This window comes from Notolepis coatsorum (genome assembly GCF_963971535.1).
Source record: "Notolepis coatsorum genome assembly, chromosome: 6".
Classification (NCBI taxonomy): Eukaryota; Metazoa; Chordata; class Actinopteri; order Aulopiformes; family Paralepididae; genus Notolepis; species Notolepis coatsorum.
Window position 1 is genome coordinate 4,835,994 of NC_140170.1, and position 18,983 is coordinate 4,854,976.

At 41.7% G+C, this 18,983-nt stretch overlaps 1 protein-coding gene across 1 annotated transcript in view; it reads right to left on the bottom strand.

Moving 5' to 3' along the window:
• Window positions 1-920: 920 nt before the first annotated feature.
• vamp3 (vesicle-associated membrane protein 3 (cellubrevin)) overlaps window positions 921-18,983 on the bottom strand; it is a 44,637-nt gene continuing 26,574 nt past the window's right edge. Inside the window, exons 3-5 of the mRNA XM_084317704.1 lie at window positions 16,610-16,768; window positions 12,856-12,907; window positions 921-6,331 (exon numbers count right to left, since the gene is read on the bottom strand). Of these exons, the coding sequence (XP_084173830.1) occupies window positions 6,315-6,331; window positions 12,856-12,907; window positions 16,610-16,768 (228 nt within the window). The 3' untranslated portion in view covers window positions 921-6,314. The remainder of the gene's footprint in view (window positions 6,332-12,855; window positions 12,908-16,609; window positions 16,769-18,983) is intronic.

The following is an 18,983-nucleotide window of genomic DNA, read 5'->3' on the forward strand; positions in this document are numbered from 1 at the left end:
CCATCCTACCATTTGATAAAGCACACATTGGTGAGTAAGCCCTTTGGCACTAGTGATGAAGCGCAGAGAAGCATGGAATACACTGTCTAGCTTTTTTAGCAGTGAAGAGGCAGCATGCATATAATTTATATTATGACACCATAGTCAATTACAGACAGGAATGTGGTTGAACAAGTTTCTTTCTGGCCTCAAAAGAAAAGCAATATTTGTTGCGAAAGAAAAAAAACAAGTTTAAGTTTCTTTGAGGTTTCCAATATGCACGTTAAAAGATAGCTTTTCATCCAGCCATAGTCCAAGATACTTGTAAGATGAAAAATTTTCTATGGCTGCTCCCTTTAGCGTAACGGCATTATCCATGGCTGTGAGCGAGCCCTTGTGAACATCATGAATTTCACACCCAAAAGTGATTTAGATAAAATTCACAATTGCAAATACATAGGCTGTACAAAACTGACTTATATGGTTGTTCAGCGCAAGGGTTCATTATTGACATAAGCCATCTTGCAATACCACTTTATAGGGGGTTTTGGGTTAAGGGATATCTTTTGTATTTAGGGTCTTCTAGGTGGCATGTAATGTATCAAATCCCTCATCAGACGTGGTCTGCTCTAGTCCCTACAAGGTCTGTAGCTACAGGTGCTCTAGACTGCATCACGACAATATCTTCGTATTCAGAGTTAATTATATTGTTTACGCCGTTTCTCATATTTCTATATTCAGATCTAATTCTATTGCCTATATGTATGACTTTCTACCATTACCCTGCCCATACCTGTACCTCCCCACCCCCATGCTATGATGCCTGAATTTCCCCAAGAGGATCAATACAGGAATATCTCATCTCATCTTATAATGCAAAACTGGAGGATGTAGTACATAGTCAGACAGTCACAGACCCAAAAACGAACATGAAAACAAGGTTTGGTGATAAAAGGTAAATCAGTTTTTATTCAAGCGAGACACAAGGCATTCATGACCAAAGAGTAGAATTGCACTTATTTCCAATATAGACTCTTTAAAGAATTTGGACAAAGGCAAGGCATGAACCGGTCAAAACAATTCAGGCGTATAAAGAGAAGGATAATAATGACTATTCAATACATCAATGATATTCAAAGTAAGGCTCTCGGCGCCGCCTGCTACCTGTACAAGACCTCTTTGGAAACATCCTAGAATATTAAAATATTCTCAAATATTTCCTTGTTAGCCACAATTACATCCGTGTTCTATACAAAAAGCATCTAGTTGGAATGGATCTATATGTATTTTCTTTTAATTAAGAACCTCTTAGGTCAAGGTCAACAATAAAAACAATCCCTCCAGAAAAGTAATTTTTCATAACCTCAATCAACAGTTCCTTGCAAAAACTACAAGGGCCAGTAGGCAATTGTGATGAATCCCCACTTAAATTATAATTTTTTTTAATGATTTTTGTTCATATCAAAAAATCATCATTAAACCTAAATAAATACAGGGCCTTATTTTCATTAAATATGGCCTTAAATCATTGCAATTTTATTACAAGAAAGTGCTTGTTAACAACCCATCTCCCTCGGCCCCAGCACCTTCCTTTAAGCTAAGTAAACACAAAACAGAGCATTTTTCCAAAGCCACGGCAACATTAAGTGCTTTTGGTCACAATCGCAGAAAAAATATCAGCACATTTCTGGAGGGACTGTATTTAGATCTATAGAAAGATGAATTCCAAAACCTTTTCAATGCATTTCTTCCAGACAGAACACCAGTGTGACGAGGTGAACCGGCTGGCGGCTGGCAGGCGTGTTGTTCAGGCACTCTGACGGTTACTCCGTGTGTTCTCACGACCGATCACCCATAACGTTAAGCAGCACCATTGCCGTAACTTCTTCTCTTAAAAAAGAGCTACATCTCCCAAAAAAATAAAAATAAACAAATCTCTTCTAAGGTTAGTACTAACTAATACTAGTCAATACAGCAAAGCCGTTAATAATAATAAAAAAAAAAGGGACAAAAAGAAATAACTGTAAATGTTGGCATTAAATTAAAACCGCTTCTCACTGCTGCGTGAGTGTCTTGGTCAGAGTCTGCTGAGACGAGGGCCAGTGTGCAGACACCCAGAGGATGGGATAAGCTCAGCAGACACCCAGAGGATGGGACAAGCTCAGCAGACACCCAGAGGATGGGACAAGCTCAGCAGAGAGCCAGAGGATGGGACAAGCTCAGCAGAGAGCCAGGAGATGGAACAAGCAGCAGAGAGCCAGGAGATGGAACAAGCTCAGCAGAGAGCTCAGCAGACCAAAGCAGGCTGTACAATAGTATGCAGGTTGCATAGAAAGAGCATTCGGAGGCTCTAATGGCAGGTTGGCTGGTCTAAAAGCTCCCTACAGGTTGGCTGGCTGGTCTAAAAGCTCCCTGCAGGTTGGCTGGTCTAAAAGCTCCCTGCAGGTTGGCTGGCTGGTCTAAAAGCTCCCTACAGGTTGGCTGGCTGGTCTAAAAGCTCCCTACAGGTTGGCTGGCTGGTCTAAAAGCTCCCTGCAGGTTGGCTGGCTGGTCTAGAAGCTCCCTGCAGGTTGGCTGGTCTAAAAGCTCCCTGCAGGTTGGCTGGCTGGTCTAAAAGCTCCCTGCAGGTTGGCTGGCTGGTCTAAAAGCTCCCTACAGGTTGGCTGGCTGGTCTAAAAGCTCCCTGCAGGTTGGCTGGCTGGTCTAAAAGCTCCCTACAGGTTGGCTGGCTGGTCTAAAAGCTCCCTACAGGTTGGCTGGCTGGTCTAAAAGCTCCCTGCAGGTTGGCTGGCTGGTCTAGAAGCTCCCTGCAGGTTGGCTGGTCTAAAAGCTCCCTACAGGTTGGCTGGCTGGTCTAAAAGCTCCCTGCAGGTTGGCTGGCTGGTCTAAAAGCTCCCTGCAGGTTGGCTGGTCTAAAAGCTCCCTGCAGGTTGGCTGGTCTAAAAGCTCCCTACATGTTGGCTGGCTGGTCTAAAAGCTCCCTGCAGGTTGGCTGGCTGGTCTAAAAGCTCCCTGCAGGTTGGCTGGTCTAAAAGCTCCCTGCAGGTTGGCTGGTCTAAAAGCTCCCTACATGTTGGCTGGCTGGTCTAAAAGCTCCCTGCAGGTTGGCTGGTCTAAAAGCTCCCTACATGTTGGCTGGCTGGTCTAAAAGCTCCCTGCAGGTTGGCTGGCTGGTCTAAAAGCTCCCTGCAGGTTGGCTGGCTGGTCTAAAAGCTCCCTACAGGTTGGCTGGCTGGTCTAAAAGCTCCCTACAGGTTGGCTGGCTGGTCTAAAAGCTCCCTACAGGTTGGCTGGCTGGTCTAAAAGCTCCCTGCAGGTTGGCTGTGTTTTGGCTGTTCTCCAAAGGAGGAACATGAATAAGGCTACCGTCCAAGGCCACAGGTATGGTGTTGTGCTTTGAGATCTGGTCACAAACATGTGCTACAAGGCAGTTTCTCTCCGGTCCGGACAGACTGTAACAGAGCTAGTCGTATTGTAAAGGCAGACATTTTAAAAACAAGACAAAGATCATCTCTCACCAGCGTATATATACACAGACACACTTAGGGGGTTAGAATGGCAGAGATCATTGGCATTCGGGAATTGTTAATTGTTTTCGTCAAGACTGCGGGGGGGAAACCAAAGAGTGTGTGTTGTATGTGATTGTATGTGTGGAAAGGGGGATTATTTACTCCACACATCAGATTCCAATTACAGTGAGGACTAACATTAAAAAAGCATTTCACAAAAAGGTGCTCGTCTCTCAACACACAGAATCAAAGGCTATTACACAAAGATATATTGCTGCTAAGGACAGTTTAAAGCAGTCTTCTTCATTTCTAGTCCAGAGGCCAGAGTGCGTGTTTGTTCTCTCATACAGAGGCAGCCGATTGGTTTATGAATTCAGTCGTTATGGCTCGGCTGGTGCTAGGGTTCGATGCCATACAAAAAAAAAAAAAAAAAAAAAAAAAAAAGGAATAATCAGTGTCGCAACATCAAACCCTTACGATTCCTGTGACACTGGAGATTCAGGAAGAATCCACTTTCTGATACTGTTAGAAATCGTCAAATGTTGTGATGTTCCAATAAATTACAAGAATCATTTTCCGTTTTAAATGTTGCATCCGTTTGATGAACTGGACTTTTCTCAGATCCTGCAGAGTCGACCTCTAGTTCATGGACTTCCTTCATTTCCCCCAGAATGACTCGACAGCCAGAACCCACCAGAACCCCCCCCCAATCTCTCTAGTGGGCTCTGGCTCGACACAAACAGGGTTACAAATCGTCTGCTTCATTCAGGTCGTTCTCAGATGCGGTTGTGGACGTGCTTCCTGCGCTGCGTTACGGAGTGGGGGGGGGGGGGGTGTTTCACCGACAGTTCAGGTGTGAAACAGTTGGTTTAGAACCAGCTGCTCTTTGATGAAGCGGCACCAACACCCAGACATGGGGCACACAGACCCTCTGCACCCTTGTTTCGTTTTCTCATATTTTATATTCAGTTAATTATATTGTTTACCTGTACCCCCCCCCCCCCCCCCCCCCCCCCCATGCTGCTATGACGCCCACATGTCCCCGAGGAGATCAATAAAGATATCTCATCTTAAAAATGGTGAAGGCCCGGTTCATTTTTAACCATCGCTGGGCACGTTGACCAGTGCAAAGCCATCATTTCACCAAACCACTGCGCTGCACCATCTCACTGCGCTGCACCCTCTCACCAGCGCTTCAGGCCACTCAGAACTACGATACATGTCATTTTCCAAAATGGGAAGCTCACAATTCCTCCCCCGTTGGATTGAATTGAGAGTCTGGTGAGAAAACTTGAGAAAATATTCTCAGTGCTAAAGCAATGGGTAATATTACTTGCCTGTACTGGTGCATCATGGCAGACACTGGGTTAAACATGACCTGGGTTACATGACCTGGGTTACATGACCTGGGTTAAACATGACCTGGGTTAAACATAACCGGGGTTAAAGCTGCTGCAAATGGTATTTTCTTAGCGTGTACATGTTAAAATAGTAGCTCTACATTCCGACAGCCATCACTGAGTGTCTGGTCAGTAACATGGGTCTCCCAGTCCCTCCACTCTGCCGTAAACACTAAATACATTTTCTGGTATCCTGTTCCCACTTTATCCAATCAGGAGAGAGAACTCTCACTGCAAAAAAATTCAAACTCAAATAGTTTTAAGCAAATATGTAATTGAAACAAGTAAACTAAGCTACCAGTGCAGTAAGCACATCTGGCTTGGCAAGCTTTCTTGAAGTAAGTAAAAAAATATCTAGGGTTCTCTCTCCTGATTGGATAAAGTGGGAAGGGATACCAGGAAATGTATTTAGTGTTTACTGCAGAGTGGAGGGACTGGGAGACCCATGTTACTGACCAGACACTCTATATCAGTGATGGCTGTTTACTGCAGAGTGGAGGGACTGAGAGACACATGTTATTGACCAGACACTCTGTATCAGTGATGGCTGTCAGACCCATGTTACTGACCAGACACTCTGTATCAGTGATGGCTGTCAGACCCATGTTACTGACCAGACACTCTGTATCAGTGATGGCTGTCAGACCCATGTTACTGACCAGACACTCTATATCAGTGATGGCTGTCAGACCCATGTTACTGACCAGACACTCTGTATCAGTGATGGCTGTCAGACCCATGTTACTGACCAGACACTCTGTATCAGTGATGGCTGTCAAGAGTGTAGAGCTACTCAACACGTATTTGAACTAATACTACTTACAGCACCTTTAAAAGAAAAAGGTGAAACCATCCTTTTTATGTACATCACCATTTGCCTTTTCTAAACAGCTGGGAAGACTGTTTCAGGGTGGACTTTTAGTGTCTAGGCTTCTTTGCTTTAAAAAAAAAAGTATTATAATTTGTAATATTTTTTGCAGTCGACTACGGCTCCTTTTGATCGATTAGTCGACTATTCGGGGTCAGCCCTACTGTCCACAGACGGAAGGACCCAGAGCGGACGAGACGGCAGCAGCAGGAACAGGAAACGGTTGCATCTGGATATTTCAAGTGAAATGAAATGGTAACAATGACGAGACTGAACTGGTTCAAGAAAAACGGAACGAGGGGTGAGACTGTATTGTGACCTCATAGGAACACACACACACACACGCACAGACACACACACACACACGCACACTGACAGACACACACACAGTAACCAGGACCAGGCATGAAGAGCCTCAGCGGGGGGGCAAGTAGCGGTGGAGCTCAGTAGAAGTTAAACAACGTCCTCTTCCTCCGAGACATTCATTCTGCTCTCGCTGCTCCTCCTCCTCTTCCTCCTCCTCCTCCTCCATGATTCCCTCCTCTTCCTTCTCCTCCTCTATGACTGGGACCAGACTGAGGGACAGAAGAAGGGGGGAGGTCAGTGCGGAAGATTCTACGCAGAATATAAACGTCACCTTCTTAAAATAACGGCTTGTGTGTCGTCTTTTCCAAGTTTTGAAAAAAATCTGAATAAACTGAACCAAATGTAGAATATATGGTATGCATTAATGATTTCACAACTGGGTTGGAAGGAACACAGCACGATCTTCTCATGGATGAGGGCAGTTTTCCCCAGAGGTGGCCTCTAGAGAAGCGTCATGAAGCATCATGAAGCAGTAGGGCTGAGCCCAAACGTTCGAACCTTCGAATTCTAAATCAACATTTGAATTTTTAATAAAATATATATATATGTGTCTATTCATTATTTTTAAACCAATGAGGTTTTTCTTCACAGTTGCAGATAAAGATTAGGCTACACTAATATTATAGTATTAAAAGAAACTGATGAGTTATATTCCTTAAAGAAAGTTGATTTAATAAAAAATTAAATAAAACTAATTTAATCAGATTAATCACTTTATTCAAATTGAGGATTTAGTTTTGAGGATATTTATATAAAAAAAACTATAAAATAAAAGAATTTGAAATGTATTTTTAATTAAAAACAAAGGTTCAAACGTCCGTTCGAAAAACCCTGACGAAATTCGAATCCCAAAAAGAGGCTTCAGGACAGCCTTAGGGCCGCGTCCACCTAGCGCATATTTCTCCGTGAAACATGCTGGGAGTGCGCCGGCAGCGCTGGCATGCAGCGCATCTTGTAGATGACAGAAATAAATCTACAGCCATGCCGCGGTTTTGCACATATTATAGCATATTTGAATAACTTTATTGTATATTAATTATATATATAGTTATTGCCTGACACCACAGTTCGCCCTTTGCTTTTTATTAGCTTTTTAGTAGTGTATTCGTGTAGTTATTATTATTAGTTTTGTCGCGAATCTCAATGGTCTGTGGGAGACAGCCAGACAGGCAGGCAGCTCCGGTGTCAGGTTACAAACAGAGTGGTAGATGAATGGCTGTGATTTGTTGTCTGAAAATGAGCCCAGCGCATCGCTCTGAAAGTTGAGAAAGTTTCAACTTTCGACCGCACAAAAAAGCTGAGAAAAGAAGCCGACGGCAGCGCACTTCCTAGAGGCGGCCGCATGCGGCCGCATGCGCTCCCTCCCCATTGGAATACATTGAAAACAGATGCGTGCGGTCAGAAATATGCGCCAAGTGGACGCGGGCCCTTATGAAGGCAGTTTTCTCAGAGGTGGCTCTGGAGACACACCATGAAGCGCCATGAAGAACAAAACACATAATTTCCCTCAAAAAGTGACTTAAGCCATTACTTTAACACAGTGGTTCCCAAACTGTGGTGCGCGCACCCCTTGTGGTGCGCGAGCGCCCTCTAGGTGGTGCGTGACATGAAAAGGCTAATGGTGGTAAAAATTCTATTTTTTTTTTTTTTTTTTTTTACAATAAAATGTCATACAAATCTTAGTCAAACCTTTAGTATTATGGATATTAAACATGCTGGCAGAGTATTGTCGTGAACATTTTAATTAAATAAAGAAATTCCCATATTCCATAGTCGCCGTGGGAAGAGATAAAATAAAAAATTTAATCTGTGCACGGAGACCAGCAAAAAAAATTTCTAACAGAAACCCATTGGGGGGTGCGCAAGCTAGGTCGGGAGGTGACAGGGGGTGCACGGCCAAAAAAGTTTGGGAACCGCTGCACATTGAGTGCCACGCCCCTTCTGGGAAGTGACCTGGCCTTGCCGTCCATTAAACCCATGTAAACGTAGTTGTACTTTGTGGACCTAAACCTATATTTTATAGTATAGCTATGGGTCTAATAACGCTGTCGAGTCTGATTGAGCTGCTTCTGGTCAATGTGCAAAAAACTGATTATTTTTTCATCCGTACATTTCCGTTTATACAGTTTTGAATATGAACATAGTCCGGCCGCTTCTGAGCAATTCCAGGGAAAAGACACGAAAACAGCGTTTTTGTGTAATTCAATAAACACGTTGTCATTTTTCGCCTGATTATCGGATCTTCCTGAAATCAACGCTAGATCATCACTATTATCCTTTGTCGTGCACGCATGCAATGTGATTTAGACATTGAATATCATAAAACATAAGGAATATTAGCATCGTTCTGGGTGGACTGAGGGAATGAGTCGACATTAATTAGTTGAACCCTTTCACTACCACACTACAGAAGGTTAACCCTTTCACTACCACACTACAGAAGGTTAACCTTTCACTACCACACTACAGACGGTTAACCTTTCACTACCACACTACAGACGGTTAACCTTTCACTACCACACTACAGACGGTTAACCTTCTAGTGTGGTTGTGAAAGGGTTAACCTCATGTAGTGTGGTTGTGAAAGGGTTAACACTTTGCCATGTGGCAGTGAACGTGTTAACCTTTTTTTGTATCTACTTTTTTCTCCTCCTTTATCTCCCCATCCCAATTTACCTCTCGTGCCAATTCTCCCTCCCCTGTCCTGATCGTTGCTCGCATATGCCCCCCACTGGCCGGTTGTAGGGAGGATAGAAGCCTTGCATCACATGTCCCCTCCGATACATGTGGAGGCAGCCTGTCACATCTTTTCACCTGCCCAGCGCGGACTCTCATTTGGCGAGGTGTAACGTGTGGGAGGCTCACACTACCCCCGCCATTTTCCTGACTTTGCTGTGCAGGCGTCCCCCAACCGACCTGTAGGAGTCGCTGTTCACAACGACCAGACTACCACCCTTCGACTTCCCTCCCGCTGACTCTGCCAATTGAGTTAGTATGACGGCCGGCCCAAGCCGGAGGCAACGGCGACAGCCGGATTCGAACCCGGTGACTCTTGCGTTGGTGACGAGCGCAATGTCCGCTGCGCCACCCAGCCGCCTGACGTGTTAACCTTCTGTATTGTGAAGAAATTCAGAAAAAAAAAAAATAACGCACATCCTCCGTTTGTTGGTGCTGAGCCAAACTGTAAAAACAGTAATAACATAAGAACAAAGCGGGGCTCGCAACTCACTTGTAGTTCCAAGGTGATTTAAGAGACAAAAAAAGGCAGTAGATGCGACGTTTCGACCTTACCGGTCTTCCTCACCGCTTTGTTCTTAACCTTCTGTATTGTCACAGTGAAAGGGTTAACCCTTTGGTAGTGTGGTAGTGAAAGGGTTCAAATGCAGATGATTTGAAATCTGGCTCTGAAATCCTGCGCGGTGCGAGTTGTTCCCGGAAGACGGCGCTAGAAGCGGTGGAGCGTCAGAGAGGAAGGATCTTGTGGATATTATGCTAACGTTACCCTGAAAGGTGCGCAGGGATACAGCGCGCTTAGCGCCACCTGAAGCCCTAAAGACGTGCACTAGGGACAAGAATCTGGTTGGAGGTGTGTCTTTTGGGTACGTGTTCTCCGCGTCAGACGTGTTCATATGGAAATACTGCACTTGGTTTAGGTGCGGCACCCAGATAGAGCGAGGGCACCCAGATAGAGCGAGGGCACCCAGATAGAGCGAGGGCACCCAGACAGAGAGAGGGCAGCCAGACAGAGCGAGGGCACCCAGACAAAGCGAGGGCACCCAGATAGAGAGGGCAGCCAGACAGAGCGAGGGCACCCAGATAGAGCGAAGCATTAAGCATTGGGTATATTGCTGTGCATCGTTATCGCTGCTGCCGTGCTCAAAGATACGTTCTAAAAATAGATCTTCCCCGATTCATAAAGTTGGCTACACATTTTTGTACACGCCAAAGTGGCCGAGTAGCCTCTGTGTTACCGACCAAGGAGGAAACTGGCGCTTGGCGGGGGTTCATTCTGTCGCCTGGCTGGAGGCCAAAGTAAACACGGGAGTATTCCTTCTCTTCTCCGTCGTTTGTTTCACGTGTGATATTGTTACGAGGAATTCTTCTATTTTTGTAATAGGAAAACACAAGGAAGTTCTGCGTGTGGGTCCCGGAGGTGGTTCTGGGAAGCTAGAACTAAATCTCAAGGTGTTGTGGGCCTAACTTGAGGAAACACCCGTGAAGAGAGGCGCCCACTTGACTGGTGATGTGCTGCTCTCACTGCCTGTTTATCTACATGTTGGGTTGTGGTGGCCATTAGGGGTCATGTGGTAGGGCAGCGGTTCCCAAACTTTTTTGACCGTGCACCCCGTCACCTCCCGACCTAGCTAACCCAATGGGTTTCCGTTAGAAAAAATTGTTGCCGGTCTCCGTGCACAGATGAAGCACACCTGTGTCAGACACGCCCGAGACATTATTGTTTATTATTAATAGGGATGTCCGATATTATCGGCCTACCGATATTATCGGCCGATATCGGCATTAAAATGTGATATCGGAAATATCTGTATCGGTTTTCAAAAAAACATTTTCTTCTTTTTTTTACATTTCTAGAACCTTTATTTACCCAGGCTAGCAAGTAAGAACAAATTCTGATTTTATTTATAGTCAAAAGTGTGCATAATGTTGTGTTAATTCCACAACAAGAGATATGTAATGTTAATTACCTGAAATTATTAAGTTTTGGCATATATCGGTAGATATCGGTATCGGAAATTAAGAGTTGGACAATATCGGTATATCGGTAAAAAAGCCAATATCGAGCATCCCTAATTATTATTATTAAAACGTACGTTTTTTATTAACCTGTTCCACACGATGTGAAAATCCGCATAAAATATATACCTAGGTAAATGGAATATTGCTCCACTTCTACAAGGGCTATTTGCATATTCTTGGTATCTAGGTACATCTATGGACCTCAGGGAATGTATTCACACTGCAGTGTCAGAAATATTGTATCTATTACTAGGCTTGCTTAAATTGTGATGAAACAAAGGAGAATATGAATTATGATTTTTCTTTGCATCTTTGACAGTGAATAACACCATGATAATAATGACCACACTTAAAAAACTGCCACTGATCTCGTTCAGTACCTTCTTGAGATCATGTGTACAAAAAAATCGAAGGAAATTAATAAAGGGAAGATGATAAAACCGAAGGTTCTGTAGATACAGTACTGAATTCTCCCATCCGGACCGATGCTATTTGAAATATTATTATAGAATATAGAATAGATGCTTATACATTACCTTATTATAGCCAATTCGCACATTTATATATATATACATATATTATCTTTCAAATGCCGAGTTCAATTTGGATTTAGTATCACCAGGCATGCATAAGAACAGATAATGATATCTACTGTAATCTACTGTACTTTTTTATTTTCCCCACAGTGCAACCGTTTTGAAACTAATTTCAGATCTAATTGTTCCTACATGCTAACAATAGGGAGGAGAAACTAACTGCGTTTCAATATTTGTCAAAAACGTTACCTTTTGTGGCTTATTATCGCGAATCATAACAATTATTGATATGATTCATTCAGAACGCTGAACTTTGAACCACTACAGTATGTGACAGGAAGTGTAGTTAGGAAAAATTCCAACGCTGGTCGACAGCTATGTATGTCCTCTACAAAATGGCTGCAAAAAGACTACAATTCCCATGGTTCAAAATGTCCATTTCCGGTTTCGGCTTGGCCAGACGATCGCAAATCGAAAACTTAAAACTATCTTTTGGCACTTTTAACCTTTAGCTAAACTAACGTATTGATGATAATATACATTCTACATGCTTTTGTTACATGTTAGTGGTGTTAATACTTGAAAACGTTTGATTTTAAAATCGCTAATTTTTTTGCATCACTGAAAAATATGGATCTATGATCATAATGTCATTTAGGGGTCGGTACCTGGGGGGTGGAACAGGTTCAAACGTTTCTTGAATTTCAGGATTTACACAGTGAATATCCCCATTTGAAATAATGTATATTAGTTATATTTATTAGTAAAATAACACCATAGCACCGCCATTAGCCTTTTCATGTCACGCACCACCTAGAGGGCGCTCGCGCACCACAGTTTGGGAACCACTGTGGTAGGGTATGTAGCATCTATCTATCTACATGTTGGGTTGTGGTCATTAGGGGTCATGTGGTAGGATATGTAGCATCTATCTATCTACACGTTAGGTTGTGGCATCATTAGGGGTCATGTGGTAGGGTATGTAGCATCACATTGTCAATACCTGGAGCTGACATAACAGGGCACCGATCTGTTGAAGTTAGCAATGCTGTTTGAGGGCTGTTATAAGCCATGTAATACATACTAGTAATTTTATTTGGTTGTTCGTTTGATGTGCGTTTTAATTATTTCCCTTACCTCTGATGTATGCATTGTCTGTCTCTATTCTATTTAATTCTATATAACCTTTTGACCCCTTTCCCTGTTAGCCTTCGAGAGTTCCTTTTGTCCTCTCGCCGGGCCGTCATTGTAAATGATAATTTTTTCTTAATCGACCTGCCTGGTTAAATAAAAAATAAAACAATACATTTGTTGTGTGGATTTCCATAGAATAACATGTAAAGGCATGTTAGACTTTCTCTTGGCAATGGAAGTGGGTTTCTTCATTGAGTGCTCATCATTAGGGCACCAAATTTTCTAATAAATCCTAGGGTGTTACTTACTAATGATGATGACAATGATGATGACGATGACAGCGATCAGGATGGCCCACATCTGCAAGGGACAGAGACACAGTCCATTCAGAGCCAGGCACCACTGTGACCAAGACACTTAACCCCTAACTGCTCCTGGTGAGCAGGAGGTTGGCACCTTGCATGGTCGCCTCCACCGTCGGTGTGTGTGAATGTGTGAGTGAATGGGTGAATGTGAGGAACAGAATTGTAAAGCGCTTTGGATAAAAGCTGTTATATACATGCACCATTTACCATCTACATTATTCTTGTGAATCAATAAGACATTATGGTAACAGTAGTTAGTGTAAAGGTATCAACAGGACATAAACAGTAGTTTAAAGGTATCAACAGAACAGAAACAGTAGTTTAAAAGTATCAACAGGACAGAAACAGTAGTTTAAAGGTATCAACAGAACAGAAACAGTAGTTTAAAAGTATCAACAGGACAGAAACAGTAGTTTAGAGGTATCAACAGGACATAAACAGTAGTTTAAAGGTATCAACAGGACATAAACAGTAGTTTAAAGGTATCAACAGGACATAAACAGTAGTTTAGAGGTATCAACAGGACAGAAACAGTAGTTTAGAGGTATCAACAGAACAGAAACAGTAGTGTAAAGGTATCAACAGAACAGAAACAGTAGTTTAGAGGTATCAACAGGACATAAACAGTAGTTTAAAGGTATCAACAGGACAGAAACAGTAGTTTAAAGGTATCAACAGGACAGAAACAGTAGTTTAAAGGTATCAACAGGACAGAAACAGTAGTTTAGAGGTATCAACAGGACATAAACAGTAGTGTAAAGGTATCAACAGAACAGAAACAGTAGTTTAGAGGTATCAACAGGACATAAACAGTAGTGTAAAGGTATCAACAGGACATAAACAGTAGTTTAGAGGTATCAACAGGACAGAAACAGTAGTTTAAAGGTATCAACAGGACAGAAACAGTAGTTTAAAGGTATCAACAGGACAGAAACAGTAGTTTAGAGGTATCAACAGAACAGAAACAGTAGTTTAAAGGTATCAACAGGACATAAACAGTAGTTTAAAGGTATCAACAGAACAGAAACAGTAGTTTAGAGGTATCAACAGGACATAAACAGTAGTTTAAAGGTATCAACAGGACATAAACAGTAGTTTAAAGGTATCAACAGGACAGAAACAGTAGTTTAAAGGTATCAACAGAACAGAAACAGTAGTTTAGAGGTATCAACAGGACATAAACAGTAGTTTAAAGGTATCAACAGGACATAAACAGTAGTTTAAAGGTATCAACAGAACAGAAACAGTAGTTTAGATGTATCAACAGGACAGAAACAGTAGTTTAAACTAAAGGTATCAACAAGACATAAACAGTAGTTTAAAGGTATCAACAGAACAGAAACAGTAGTTTAAACTAGGGATGTCCGATATTATCGTCCTACCGATATCGGCATAAAAATATGATATTGGAAAATATCGGTATCCGTTTTCATTTTTTTTTTTACATTTATTTAACCTTTATTTACCCAGGCAAGTAAGAACAAATTATTATTTTATTTATTGTCAAAGTATGCATAATGTTGTGTTAATTACACAACAAGAGATATGTAATGTTAATTACCTGAAATTATTCCGTTTTTTGGGGGGCGAAACCCTGCATATATCGGTATCGGTTGATATCGGTTAATATCGGTATCGGAAATTAAGAGTTGGACAATATCGGTGTATCGGTAAAAAAAGCCAATATCGAGCATCCCTAGTTTAAACTAAAGGTATCAACAGGACAGAAACAGTAGTTTAAAGATATCAACGGGACAGAAACAGTAGTTTAAAGGTATCAACAGGACAGAAACAGTAGTTTAAAGGTATCAACAGGACAGAAACAGTAGTGTAAAGGTATCAACAGAACAGAAACAGTAGTGTAAAGGTATCAACAGAACAGAAACAGTAGTTTAAAAGTATCAACAGGACAGAAACAGTAGTTTAAAGGTATCAACAGGACAGAAACAGTAGTGTAAAGGTATCAACAGGACAGAAACAGTAGTGTAAAGGTATCAACAGGACAGAAACAGTAGTTTAAAGGTATCAACAGGACATAAACAGTAGTTTAAAGGTATCAACAGGACAGAAACAGTAGTGTAAAGGTATCAACAGAACATAAACAGTAGTTTAGAGGTATCAACAGAACATAAACAGTAGTTAAAGGTATCAACAGGACAGAAACAGTAGTTTAGAGGTATCAACAGAACATAAACAGTAGTTTAGAGGTATCAACAGAACAGAAACAGTAGTTTAAAGGTATCAACAGGACAGAAACAGTAGTTTAAAGGTATCAACAGGACATAAACAGTAGTTTAAAGGTATCAACAGGACAGAAACAGTAGTGTAAAGGTATCAACAGGACAGAAACAGTAGTTTAGAGGTATCAACAGAACATAAACAGTAGTTAAAGGTATCAACAGGACAGAAACAGTAGTTTAGAGGTATCAACAGGACATAAACAGTAGTTTAAAGGTATCAACAGGACATAAACAGTAGTTTAGAGGTATCAACAGGACATAAACAGTAGTTTAAAGGTATCAACAGGACATAAACAGTAGTTTAGAGGTATCAACAGGACAGAAACAGTAGTTTAGAGGTATCAACAGGACATAAACAGTAGTTTAGAGGTATCAACAGGACATAAACAGTAGTTTAGAGGTATCAACAGGACAGAAACAGTAGTTTAGAGGTATCAACAGAACAGAAACAGTAGTTTAGAGGTATCAACAGGACATAAACAGTAGTTTAGAGGTATCAACAGGACAGAAACAGTAGTTTAGAGGTATCAACAGGACATAAACAGTAGTTTAGAGGTATCAACAGGACATAAACAGTAGTTTAGAGGTATCAACAGGACAGAAACAGTAGTTTAGAGGTATCAACAGGACAGAAACAGTAGTTTAGAGGTATCAACAGGACAGAAACAGTAGTTTAAAGGTATCAACAGGACATAAACAGTAGTTTAGAGGTATCAACAGGACATAAACAGTAGTTTAAAGGTATCAACAGGACATAAACAGTAGTTTAAAGGTATCAACAGGACAGAAACAGTAGTTTAAAGGTATCAACAGAACAGAAACAGTAGTTTAAAAGTATCAACAGGACAGAAACAGTAGTTTAGAGGTATCAACAGGACAGAAACAGTAGTTTAAAGATATCAACAGGACATAAACAGTAGTTTAAAGGTATCAACAGGACAGAAACAGTAGTTTAAAGGTATCAACAGGACAGAAACAGTAGTTTAAAGGTATCAACAGGACAGAAACAGTAGTGTAAAGGTATCAACAGGACAGAAACGGTAGTTTAAAGGTATCAACGGGACAGAAACAGTAGTGTAAAGGTATCAACGGGACAGAAACAGTAGTGTAAAGGTATCAACGGGACAGAAACAGTAGTTTAAAGGTATCAACAGGACAGAAACGGTAGTTTAAAGGTATCAACGGGACAGAAACAGTAGTTTAAAGGTATCAACAGGACAGAAACAGTAGTTTAAAGGTATCAACAGGACAGAAACAGTAGTGTAAAGGTATCAACAGGACAGAAACAGTAGTGTAAAGGTATCAACAGGACAGAAACAGTAGTTTAAAGGTATCAACAGGACAGAAACAGTAGTGTAAAGGTATCAACAGGACAGAAACGGTAGTTTAAAGGTATCAACGGGACAGAAACAGTAGTTTAAAGGTATCAACGGGACAGAAACAGAAGGTCTCTTCACCTTGCAGTTTTTCCACCAGTACTTCCTCTTCAGTTTGGCGGCGCTGGTCTCAAACTGGGAGGCTCCCGCCTGCAGAGCGTCTGCTCGGTCGTCCAGCTCAGACAACTTCTGGTCTCTCTCCAGCACCTTGTCCACATTCACACGCATGATGTCCACCACCTGCACACGCACGCACGCACGCACACACACACACGTATTTCTGACAGCTTTCCAGTTTAATATGATCATCTGTCCGTTCACAAGGTCACATGCCTACTTTATTTTTTACTTATAATTGTACTATATCCATCTATTGAGCTATATTTAATTTAGTTTATATCCCACATAATTATATTCAACCTCTTATACAGTCGTACAGCCCTGGCCTATATTTTATTTCATAAATATATTCTTCTATTGTGCTTAACTTAGCTCATATTTCATTTTACTCTACTCCACCACTTTATTGTATTATCCATCCGTTAATGTCTGTCCGCTAATGTCACACCAGTAACGTCCAAAGCTAATTCCTTGTATGTGAAAGTATACTTGGCAATAAAGACCTTTCTGATTTTGATTCACAAGGCAAAGATGAACTCACTTCAAATCCATAGCCTAGAGTATGCATAGTGCCTTGACTAAGAAACTCAGCAAAGTTCCAAAGTAGTGTTAAAAGGAACACGCCGACATTATGGGAAATACGCTTACCGTCTTCTCCAGAGAGAGACAAGAAGATAGATACCAGTTTCCTCTCTGTGCGTTCAGTAGAAAGCTATCCGGCTGCAAGCTAGCCTAGCTTAGCACAAATTAATAGAAGTGGATACTCATTAATTTGTGCTAAGCTAGGCTAGCTTGCTATCTAATTACTGTTGACAGATATGATGCCCACCACTGTGTCCTTTATGAAAAGGTTGGATGGCCTTCTCTGGTTGAAAGGCGTAACCATCATTGGTATTTGTTTACACACTGAAGCTGAAGGTTCTTCCTTCTCTTGCTCTGCCTATGTCTGGAATTGCTGATAAACAAATAAACAATAAATTGCTTGTTTTGTGAGCTCGTCGTCGCTGTAAATGAGGGGAACCTCAGTGTCTCACGAGTTGAAATAATGGTTTGAAATGAAAATGAACTTTCCCATAATGTGTGCATGTTCCTTTAAAAGCATAATGTGTGCGTGTTCCTTTAAGAAGCTAATGTGTGCATGTTCCTTTAACCCATTTAGACCTGATGCTGCATGCGTGTGTTTATACCTTTAAGGCTGGATGCTACATGTGCGTGTAGTTAGCTTTAAGACCTGATGCAACGTTTAGGTCATTTCAGACAGTGTCGCCATTTTCAAGGTATGTGAGTAATGAAAAGTGCTGTGATTCGCTGAAATACATGTGGGGGAATGCTTTGGGATTTTAATTATTTTTATTTTTTTATTAACACTTTCAGCGCCAGATCCGACATTTCTCGGGTTATCTCGCCAGCGGTTCGATCGTTTTCATAATTTTTTCTTTTATTTGATTTTAATATTCTATACAGTCTCACAGACCTCAGTGTATCATTGGGACTCATTCTGAGACATCAAGATTGCAATGTCGACACTAGGATTCGCCTGTTCGAATCCAGCTCCCGGCGTTGCTATCAGCTTGGCTGTCCTCTCACGCTGATACAATTGGCTGTATCAGGGGGTGGGAAGCTGAAGGGTGGGTCCTGGGCGTTGTGGACAGCGACCCCTACAGTTCGGTCGGGGCGCCTGCTCAGCGAGGGTTGGATCTGAGGAGAGATAGTGTGGCCTCCCACACGCTACACTCTCCCCGGTGAGAACCTGCGCGGCCAGGTTGGCCTGCCCCAGGCTGCACATGCGTCGGAGGAAAGCATGCGACAGTCTCCGGTCTCCCGGACCAACAGTAGGGGACAGTACGCAACAACCAGGAAGGGTGGGATGGGAGAAAAATCGGGAAAAAGGAGGGGAAGAAAGATAATAAAAAAAAATAAATAAAAAAAAAGATTGCAATGTCGGCTGAATCATGCTAGGTGGCAGTATCTTATATTTAGTATTTTATATTTGTTGTTGTTTATAGATTCTTTTTTATAAATGTCAATGAACATTATAGTAAATTAATGATGTTCAAATAAAAGCCCAAGTTGTAATCTATCAAATGGTTTTCATTTCATGTTTCTACCTGCTCCAGAGCCTGAGATATAAAAGGTTTTAGTGAAGATTGACAATTCTGAAAATCTTTCCAAAAAACCCTCAGGTTGAGATTGTGTAGAATAATTGCATAGGTTTTAATAGGCGTTTTTAGCAGGCGTTTTTAGGTCTAAATGGGTTTAAGAAACATAATATGTGCGTGTTCCTTTAACCATTTCACTGCCACACTACAGAAGGTTAACCCTTTACTATCACACT